Source organism: Magallana gigas, chromosome 7 (genome assembly GCF_963853765.1).
Source record: "Magallana gigas chromosome 7, xbMagGiga1.1, whole genome shotgun sequence".
Taxonomy (NCBI): domain Eukaryota; kingdom Metazoa; phylum Mollusca; class Bivalvia; order Ostreida; family Ostreidae; genus Magallana; species Magallana gigas.
The window spans coordinates 36,134,573-36,145,702 of record NC_088859.1 but is presented as its reverse complement, the minus strand read 5'-3'; the positions used below and the strand labels follow the sequence as shown (position 1 = coordinate 36,145,702).

Genomic DNA, 11,130 nt, shown 5'->3' with positions numbered 1-11,130 from the left:
TTCAGAAAGAAGAAAAACAGCTTGAACATACTCTCGAATCTCTCATTCAGAGAGTTCAGGATATAAAGAATTCCATTGCCAATCTTTTGGTAAAGCTGGAAAATGAATACAATATTCTACAATGGTAAAGTCCTCTCGTGTTCATTATAAATTGATATAAACAATGATGATCAAAGGTGTGTTGTTTCAATAGATTTATAAGTCCTTATTGTTTAGTTGTTCCGTGGGAAAACAAAAAAGGCATAACATTTTTCTGTTCAACAAAATGTATAAGCCTATTTGTCCATTGTAAATTATGACATTTAATAGTATGTACTTGTAATTACTTCTTAAGTCTGTCCCAAGTTATTGCTTCCATCACTTTTTAATGATTTTTAGAAGAAGTACAGTTGAAATAAATGCAATGTAAAATATCCACGATTTCTTCATTGACAAATTATCCCTTTTCACTCACAAAATTTCACAGGAACAAAAACAAATTTCTTACGGAGATTTATATTGGGAAATGTTTACATCTTTTCTCCATTCAGAAGTACCAGTACTCCGGACACCTCGTGCAATTTTTCAACGTTATCATCCGGGCTTATTAATGGCTGATGCAATGCAAAATCCCCGTAGTTTTTCTATTTTGGGATGTGTATTGAACCTGAAGAGATAGAGGGGGCGTTTCAAAACAGATAATCTGGACATTTTTCATATTAATGGATGAACATAGTTTGAGCACAAAGGTATTTATTATTATCGAAATATCAAGCGAAAAGTGGTGGAAGCAAAAACTCGGGACAGAGTATAGTCTATTTTTTATTTCATGGTGTTACTTGTCTGTTTACCAAATTTCTAACTTGAAAAATAACCCTTAATTTAGAAGAACTCCGCAAAGAGATAAAAGAACGTTTTCAGTTTTCAAAGTTAAAATTTATGTTCTATTTAGGCCACCTTAATCACTCAGATGACATATTGCTATTGGTCCTCATGTGTTGTTGTGGAATGTCCATGAACAATTTTATGTTTTTTAACATTTTTTTGAGTATTACCTGGCCAATATTGTTACCATTTTTTGTTTCAAACATCTCTAGGATAAGAGGGATCTGAATTGAGAAATTGATTACCAATCCACCCCAGGACCTCATAGACAGAGCAAAAAATTCAAAATAGAAGAAAGTTTTCGGATTCATCTTCAATCTCTAATCTCACCCATGTAGGAGAAAGCTAAATGCTTTGTTATGATGTCCATGAAACCATCTACCAAAATTGTGAATTTCTGGCCCCTGGGTTGGGGTGCAGGCCATAGGACAGGACCAATATGGCCCTATAGTTAACATGTGTTAAATCTTAGAAAATCTTTTTCCCTAAAAAATCTGGTTCTTTACTTCCACAGTTGTAGGTGGTAAACTGGTTGCATTACGTTCATGAAGCCCTTTACCAAGTTATGAAATTTATTGTCCCTGGGTCAGGAGTTCAGGCTCTTAATCAGAGCAAATATGGCCTTATAATAAAAAAGTATTCAATCTTAGAGAAAATCCGCTTCTCTATTTACACTCCGTGGGTAGATAAACTGAATGCATGCTAATATGATGTTCATGAAGCCCTCAATCAAAATTGTGAAATTCATGGCCCTTAGTCCTTGGGTTGGGTCATTTTGACCATATAGTGTAAATGTAATAAATCACTGCATGGGGAGATAAACTGAATGCATGGTTATGATAACCATAAAGCTCTCAATCAAAATTATGAAATTCATGGTCCATATGTTAGGGGTTCAGGCCCATGGGTTGGGTCATTATGACCTTTTAGTGTAAATGTATTTAATCCTAGAAAACTGAATGCATTGTTATGATGTCCATGAAGTTCTTTATGTAAACTATAAAGTTCATGACCCCTGGGGTAATATATTTCAATCCTTTCAAGTTAATTTTAGGAACAATTATGTTTCCTGCGACAAAAAAGTGGGGGGGCTGAACCCTCTCTGATGCTATGTGCCAAATGGTTAGGTCTAACTTTGCAAAAAATGTGGGGGGGGGGGCGAAGCCCCCCCTAGCCCCCCCGGTTCCGACGCCTATGTAACAGTGTGATACAGTGGGTTAGAGTGTTCACTACAAATCTTTAGGTCATGGGTTCGAATATGCTGGGGATTTTAAAATTTTTACCTTTCCAAAAATTTTTTAACATATTTTTTGGTTAAATTTTGCAAAATTTGAAAATTCTAAACTGGAGAAAGTATCTTAATTTTATATCGACAGATGTCCCATACCACCTTATTAGGACCAAGCAAAAATAAGTACCCAAGTACTCAATGACATCCCTAAATTTACCAATTATAAACCTTTTCAGTTGGAAAATGAGGTGCTTCACTGTGTTGAAAGTGAAAAAAAGTTTTCAGTGCAGTTTTATATTTTATTCTTTTATGTGAGAAAATCTTCAAACTTAATTATTAAGGGAAAAATGGGTTTCAAGAAACTGTGTTTCGATCTTGGTATTGATATTCAGTCGTCTTTATCTTTTACAGGCACAATATTTGATGGAAAAAGAAATACATGTATATGTATAGGCATACATGATGATGTACACTATTTTTCCCATTTTGAATTGAGTCATTATCTTACTTTTATGAATTTTAGGCCATCAATGCTGGACAATTTTGCCCTGTTATCTGGACAGCTGAACACTCTAGGAAAACTTCTCAGAAATGAAAAAGTACCACCATTACGCAATTCTATATTACTGCCAATTGCTCTATCGGGGGACAGAGATCCAGAATTGGAGGTAAAACGTTTTTATTTAATTTTGATGCACAGAAATGCACACAATTTCAACATATCTTGTGGAGCAAAATTTGACAGAAATCGAAAGTTTGTAAATTTATCTAACAGTTATCTCTCCTTGAAAGAGGTACATACTGTACCTACCAGTAGTACATGTAATGGTAGCAATGTGCTTTTCACTAAATTGTTTTGTTCGGTGGTTGATCCCTGTATTCAGGATTTGTTAATTATAATACGATAACAGTATATACTTCATCAATGAAAATCCCATATCACTGATTTGATTGTAAGCAAAACAATCAATTTTATGAGAATTTTGTCAAATTTATGATAGAAAGTAACAGAGAGGAGAGTTATCGCCTTCAATGCTGATGTGGTACCCCATTATCTCAGAACAAAGCCAGAACCAGAGGTAGAGGAGCGACTTCAGCCTGTTCTAAACAGGGCCTCCTCACTGACCCCAGAGGCAGCTCAGGTATTGATAGAATTATGTGTTTCAGCATTCTACATGATCGTTTTTGTCATATTTTTCTCAGCTTTCAACTTTCAGTAGACTTTATATGACAGAAAAGTAACATTTTGTTTTTCAGAAGCAGATAAATGCTATGAATAAAATGACCAGTAACATTGTGGATATCATCAAATCTCACCAAGAAACCATGGAAAAAGAAGCCAGTTAGTCTAGTTTAGTTTATATACATACATGTAACATTGGTTTAAAGTTTCTTTTGTATGAGTGATAAAATTCAGATCTTAATGGTACTAATTTTTCCTCTTCTTTTATTTTGTGAATGTTAGTTACTCTCTGACAGTGGTTTTGCAACATGTAAAGATGCACTTTCAACTGATTGTTTATCCTAATTTTTCAGATCAGAAATCATCCCTCTCTCAGACATCTTCTCAGGCTGACACCAACACACTGTTGTCTGCGGTTTTAACAGGGAAAGGTTTCAAATCCAGCGGCATGAGAAGGACAGACATGGCACAACAGCAGAGCAACATGCAGGCTCAGCAACAGGCAGCGCAACAAAAACAACAAGGTGCTTGTACTCACTGTTCACTAGTATTTGTTACTTATTGTTTACAATTATTTGTTATTGATATACATATATTACATACTTTGTACAGATTTATAGTTTATTTTATGGCTTATTGTTTTAATTTTAAAGGAAATGCCCATGGAAAAGTACAGAGTTCTATTAAAACAAATATCAAACAGGGATCCAGTACTCATCCTTACCAAAGAAACTGAAATGTTGTGGTTTAATATTGGCCAATATGAAATGGAACACTGTAGAACAGAGTACAAACAATGTGTGACTGTGATTGTTTATCATAAAGAAGTGCTTTGTTACATGTAGATGATGCCAGTGACCATGAATGGGAATTAGTGAAAAAAGGGTGAAATAAAGTTAATGCATTTTCATTGATCGTATATTACAATTTGTACAATTTGAAATGAAATGACACATAAAAAATATTTTGTTTACTGTATAATGGATGTTGTTGTTTTTATTTTATGTAATATTCTGTAATTTTGAAAAATATTTTTATACCCCCGCTCCGAAGGTGAGGGGGTATACTGTTTTACTCTTGTGTGTCTGTCATTCTGTCCGTCTGTCCTTCTGTCTGTCTGTCTGTCTGTCCGTCCGTAACAAAAATTTCTGTCGCATTTATCACGGCAACTATTTATCCCAGATGCTTGAAATTTTTACACAGTATTTGTATAGGCATGCCATATCGTGGGATTTTTTGGACCAATCGGACGTCAACTTCCTGTTAAATGACGACTTTGCTTATTTTTTAGCCAAAATTTTCAAACAAATTTTCGTCAAAGATTTCTCAGCAACTATTAATCGCAGATGCTTGAACTTTATGGACAATATTTGTATAGGCATGCCATTTCGTGGGATATATTTTTGTACCAATCGAACTTCAACTTCCTGTTAAATGACGACTTTGTTTATTTTTAGCCAAAATTTTCAAACAAATTTTGTCAAAGAATTCTCAGCAACTGTTAATCGCAGATGCTTGAAATTTTTACACAGTATTTGTATAGGCATGCCATATCGTGGGATTTTTTGGACCAATCATACGTCAACTTCCTGTTAAATGACGACTTTTTTAATTTTTAGCCAACATTTTCAAACAAATTTTCGTCAAAGATTTCTCGGCAACTATTTATTGCAGATGCTTGAAATTTTAACACACTTTTTGTTTTGGCATGCCATATTGTGGGATATATTTTTGTACCGATCGGACGTCAACTTCCTGTTAAATAATGACTGTTTATTTTTAGCCAAAATTTTCAAACAAATTTTCGTCAAAGATTTCTCAGCAGCTATTTATCGCAGATGTTTGAAATTTTTACACAGTGTTTGTTAAGGCATGCCATATCGTGGGATATATATTTGTACCAATCGGATGTCAACTTCCTGTTAAATGAGTACTTTGTTTATTTTAGCCAAAATTTTCAAACAAATTTTGTCAAAGAATTCTCAGCAACTGTTAATCGCAGATGCCTGAAATTTTTACACAGTATTTGTATAGGCATGCTATATCGCGGGATGCATTTTTGTACCAATCAGACGTCAACTTCCTGTTTAATGAGTACTTTGTTTATTTTTAGCCAAAATTTTCAAACAAATTTTTGTCAAAGATTTCTCAGCAGCTATTTATCGCAGATGCTTGGGATTCTTTACACAGTATTTGTTTAGGCATGCCATATTGTGGGATATATTTCTGTACCGATCGGATGCCAGCTTTCTGTTAAACGTCGACTTTGCTTATTTTGCATATTCACGTCAGAGCGGGGGTATCACTAGTGAGCACTGGCTCACAGATATCTTGTTACAGCTAGTTACACACATGGTAAAATACATTTTTGGGTAGGAGGGGGTGATGGTAGTATTTATTTTTACATTTATTATTGGTATAATCTAATAGCATCTAAATATAAAAGGGGAATCTTTTTGTCTGGTCTGCATATGAGTTGTCATTTATTCAAATTTCAATTAAACAATAAAATGCTTTCTTTGATGATTCATTGGGATATGAATGTAGCGACAATGCAGAAAAAATACATGGCCCGCGTTAGCGGGTTATGTAATTTTTTTTCTGCAATGATCGCCACCTTCATAACCCGCATGAATCATTAAAGAAAGCATTTTATTGTTTATACATGTATTAACTTCTTTTAACTAATTAATAAATTGATTATGAAAAGAAAGTAAAATTCACTAAATTACTGTTAACGTAGATAAGCACGTTAGCTAAAAGAAATGGTCCAATCGTCTCCTGTGAGAACTGGAGTCTGACATCGTGCAGTCCGTGATTTTTCTTAGGTCGCTGTAAGTTTCAACCAATCGATAAACAGGGCGTGTCTTGTCAGTTTCAGCCGCTGTAGCTTTCGACCAATCAATAAACGGGAAGTGTAGATTTCAGTCTGTCTGTTTCTATAGAGCTATGAGTTAACTATAAGTTTCCGTAAGAAATAGAGGGAACAATACTGGTAGATGTAATTATTTAAACAATAAAATGCTTTCTTATATGAATATATATATATATTCATATGAAGGTAGCGACATTGCAGAAAAAATACATAACCCGCGGGTTATATAATTTTTTTCCCGCAAGGATCGCTACCTTCATAACCCGAATGAATCACCAAAGAGAGCATTTTGTTTTTTATATTAACATCTTTCTTTCAGCTAATTGATAAATTGATTAAGAAAAGTAAGTAAACTTTAATAAATTACTGTTAATGTATGTAAGTACGTTAGCTAAAATAAACAGCCAAATCGTAACCTGGGAGACTATGAGTCTGACATTGTCATGATTATTTCGTGCAGTCCGTGATTTTTCCTAGGTCGCTGTAGGTTTGAGCCAGTCAATAAATAAGGCGGGTCGATATCTGTCCTGTCAGCTTATTGTCAGTTTCAGCCGCTGTAGATTTTGACCAATCGATAAACGGGGCGTGTAGATTTCAGTCTGGCTGTTTCTATAGAGCTATGAACTATAAGTTTCCGTAAGAAATAGAGGGAATAATACTTGGTAGATGTAAATATTTGGAAATAAATTCAAGCTTGAAATGATACATAGACCTTTTCTATGCACAGTGGAGAGGGGGGTAATGTGACCTTAGATGACCATATTTGATAAAGCCACATATCTCATTATCTGTTATAGATTATTCAGAACGTTAAGATTACACTGAAAAACTGATAACTCTATTTGATTTTTAAATCCACAGATACAAAGTAGATGCGATCAAATATAGGTTGACAAAAATTATCCATTGAGGTCCTAAAAATTAAAACGGAAGTCGCTGATGAAAAGTAAGTTAGGTAGATATTTTAAAGATTCTTTAATAGAATAAACCGTCAAAAATTTATAAACGAAAAATATGCACATAGTATACTTATTTATTCAGTTGAATGTAGTTTAGCCACTGTAAATTGTTTTGTTCATCATGTGCAACATGGCCGAGACATCAAACTGCAACACTTAAATTGTCTGAAATGAAAATATCAAGGTGTGTGTTTTGAAATACACGCGGACACTGCATAAAACCTTGTTGGTTTGTCTATCTAGTTACAGTACAACCAGACACGAGATGATCTCTGCGCTTGAAGACAGACTTCAGAGAATAGAAGCCAAACTTGATAATATCCTTGAGCAGCGGACCATCGGGATACAACTACACAGAGCGCACGGTATGTTATTGCAACAGTTCTCCTTTTGCATTCTCAACATTGCAATTTATCGACAAATATTTACATTTTCCAGTGTCTTTGCCCGTGATAACGGCTTAAAATGGCTTAAAATTATATAAATATAAGTAATAAGGAATCATTCTTTAAATATTATGAGGTGATAATTTCGGTCGGGGCGTGATCAAATCTATCATAAAGCCCTTCGGTCTACACATGTTCGTGTATTATTTAGAATTACAATTTTGTGTATTATTTGAAATAACATTTTTGTGTATTATTTGAAATAACATGTAAATTTTTCTGTATTAATTGATTGTTTCTGTTTTAGATTACCCTGTGGCCCCTCACAAGATTGCCCTCAGAAAAGCCCACAGAAAACTGCTGCAAGATTTTCATCTGGAATCAGAAATTGACAAACTCATTCAAAATGACGTCATAAACCGTGAAACTTTGGACGAAATAAAGAGCCACAAGAGCAGAACGAATCAGTTGCGAGTATTTCTGCTAAAACTTGGATCCTATGACGCCCAAAAATTCAATGCTTTTCTTGAAGTTTTAAAAGAATCGCACGGCCATTTGGTAGAAGAACTGGAGCAATGTTTGAGGAATGCCAAAGAGGAGGATGTTAATTTGTTTGAGGACGATAAGATAGAAGTGACGTGTGTACGATGTCAAATCAGTAGAAGAGTCCAGCCGGAGGAAATCATCGATGAACTGTTTTCACGGGGGATTATAGGGGCCACGGCGTTAAGAAAATACATCGATCCACAATCAGAATTTAAGGGAAGCAAGGTATGGAAGTATGTGTTTGAAAATCTAAAACTGCTTCAAAGAAACAAAATCAATGTGGCCCAAATGATGCAAGATATCCTAGAGAAGAATTACATTGACATCGCAGAGGGTATTCGTTGTCAAGGTCCTACTTCGTGGGACTGTACGTGTGAGTTGCATGAAGATCTTTCTCTTAGGAGACTGCATTCCATAAGTAACGCGAGCTCTGAAATCACACGGAAATGTGCTTCTTGTTCAACTGCCACTGAACCCTTTAATGAGGCGCATGCTCAGCACAGACAAATAGAAAGACCTTTCCCAACACCAACAGACAATGGAGCATCTTTGTCCCATCAGCGAAAAACTCCCGACATTGTGATAACCGCGGAGGACGATTACGGAATAAAAATGTCAGGCGCTTACTTTGATTATGACAAAAATGAGATTCCAGCGGCGAAGACGACACCGAGTCTGACCGTGGAGCATGACAAGGAACAATTGTTGAAACCTCCAAACCATCTACATAAAATACTAGCTACACACCAAGCGGACACACCCACACCCGACGTCACATTCAAGAACCCGTGCTATGATGATGACGATAACGCATCTCCACCTGAGCAGGCTGGAAAGCAACACAAGAAAGTTCCAACAAAAAAGGATATCTGGCAACAGTTCTTCTCCAACTCGCATGGTTCTTCCGTTGCATCGAGTGAATCAGGGGTATGATTGTGACGATTTCATCGTGACGTAAGTCAATATGCACCGGACAATCAACGTGTATTTCAATTAAAACTTTATTTATAAAAATTCCAGCATCCAATGCAACGCAAGGTCATGGACTCGTGGTGTGGTTCAAAAGACCCACAAAGCGATCAAACAGCGTAGTTTGTCATCATGCCATTACCTATAACGATTTGGAGACCGCAGTTACAGCTCGTTTCACAAGTCATGGCCCGGAGTCCGAATAATTTTCTCCGATGGAAGAGGATTGCACATAATGATATTGGTCATGATTTGCGACGATGCGAGGACCCTTTGTCGGTGTCACAGGGAATCGGACATGCGCCGCACGATAATCATTTGACCCCCCCCCCCCCCAAAAAAAAATATATATATATATATATATATATATATATATATATATATATATATATATATATATATATATATATATATATATATACATGTATATTTTAGAAAATGATAAAATCCAGACCGGCAGACGTTTTAGTAAACCAAAACTTTATCATATATAAGTTGAAGTTTGTTATCTGTCTCGTGTCTTGATGGGAAACTATACTTTATCTAAATGCAAAAAGCCAAAAATTAGATGCATGTAAATATGCTTGTATATAATATGTGAATGTAGATGTTAAAACGTGTGTGATGTTGAATTATTTGGTTTAGGTCTTTATGTATACATGAATTTTCAAATTTTGTTGTCTGATTGTACGATTTCTCTTTTAGAATATCTATAACAGTGAGGTGAAGTAGTTTTCGTGTTACCGTGTATATCACAGTGTATCACTTGGTTTAATCTTGAAATCTATTTTTTTTTGGTATATATTTTTCAACTTTAATTTGAATGGATTTTATTAACATATACATGTACTCAATAATTTAAATATAACACGCTTATGTGTCCGTGTGTTTGAAATCAAAGTCTGAATGAATAAATTCGTTATCTATGTATTTTCGAAATGTTTGTAAACAGTGGCGTGGAAAGAAAAAGCTTTCACTTAATCTGGAGTAGTCAATTTATAATTCCATCCCCTCAAACAGTGTAATGTGAAGATAAAAATCCGCATATTTGTGAACTTACCTGTATGTCAATTTGATATCGCACCCATTCTCTATACAGATTAGGCAGAATATCATAGAAGAGTTGGGTGTGTACAAATCCACCTTGTCACACCCCATCGATTATCATCACGTCAAGGGACTCATCGCTTGTCGCACAAATAGGTTTATACTCGATTATTATTTGATTAGGAAGTGTTTGTTGCAATATTTGTTTTTTTTTATATTGCAAATCAAAAATTCTTTAAAAATTTAGGCTTTGAAAATAAAACAAAACACGTTACATAATAAACTTTTTTTTACCATTTCAGATTTTAAGGTGGTATGGGACACCTCTAAATTGTGACGTACTTCCAATTGAAATAAACAGTAAAATTTTAAAGTATAATTTCATAATTTTTCTCTCTCGTAATTGACACCTAACTGCGAAGCGCAATGGGTTAGAGCGTTAACTTCGAATCTGCAAGTTATTAGCTCGAATCCCGCTGGGGCTTTTATAATTTTAACTTATCCAAAAAAATTTGAAATAAATTTTTTGGTTAAATATTGTAAAATTTTAAAACTCTAGAATGTTGAAAGTATCTTGATTTTTATGAACTTTTATCTACATTTATATCGCCATACCACCTGAAAATACCAAATGTCAACGAAAACTAAATCATTAAATGAAAAAAACCGCTTTAAAGATTGTGTATGAAAGTTACAATGTATATGTATATCTTATTAAAGTTAAAGTTGTATTCATTGTTATCACAATTAATGCATATATTATTCTGAATTGTGTGACAGCAAAATCATTTTTAATCAAAAACTGTTTGGGACGCAGAGTTGGCTTCTTTGAGCAATATAAAAATGCCACATGTACTAATACATGTACCTGTATAATTTTAGACCCGAGATCCACCCCAACGTCATTTATAACTTTCCCATTTGTGAAATACATTCGTGGTATTTTGTAACAAAAATGACAACATGTTTATCGAGTCACCATATCTAAACAAAATAGTTTGGTTTTTATTTGTTTGGTTTTTAATTGTGTCACCCTTAATGACGGTCTTACGTCGACAATGACACATCGT

The 11,130-nt window shown here is 34.6% G+C and overlaps 2 protein-coding genes across 4 annotated transcripts in view; both read left to right on the top strand.

Annotated features, from left to right (window-relative positions):
* Positions 1-4,259, top strand: part of LOC105326691 (mediator of RNA polymerase II transcription subunit 8-B) — a 121,247-nt gene extending 116,988 nt beyond the window's left edge. Inside the window, exons 2-7 of one of the 3 annotated variants that reach the window (XM_066067090.1) lie at positions 3-124; positions 2,619-2,763; positions 3,097-3,237; positions 3,353-3,437; positions 3,632-3,802; positions 3,932-4,259. In XM_066067090.1, coding sequence (XP_065923162.1) covers positions 3-124; positions 2,619-2,763; positions 3,097-3,237; positions 3,353-3,437; positions 3,632-3,802; positions 3,932-4,014 — 747 coding nt within the window. In that variant the 3' untranslated portion in view covers positions 4,015-4,259. Of the gene's footprint in view, positions 1-2; positions 125-2,618; positions 2,764-3,096; positions 3,238-3,352; positions 3,438-3,631; positions 3,803-3,931 lie in introns of those variants that run through there. The other 2 variants (XM_011426855.4, XM_066067091.1) reach the window with 2 other exon arrangements.
* A 2,731-nt stretch (positions 4,260-6,990) lies between these two features.
* Positions 6,991-9,362, top strand: LOC105326690 (uncharacterized). The gene is made up of 3 exons (XM_011426853.4): positions 6,991-7,099; positions 7,356-7,477; positions 7,806-9,362. The coding sequence occupies exons 2-3, from the start codon at positions 7,378-7,380 to the stop codon at positions 8,975-8,977; spliced, it is 1,272 nt and encodes a 423-aa protein (XP_011425155.3). The 5' UTR covers positions 6,991-7,099; positions 7,356-7,377; the 3' UTR covers positions 8,978-9,362.
* Positions 9,363-11,130: the final 1,768 nt, after the last annotated feature.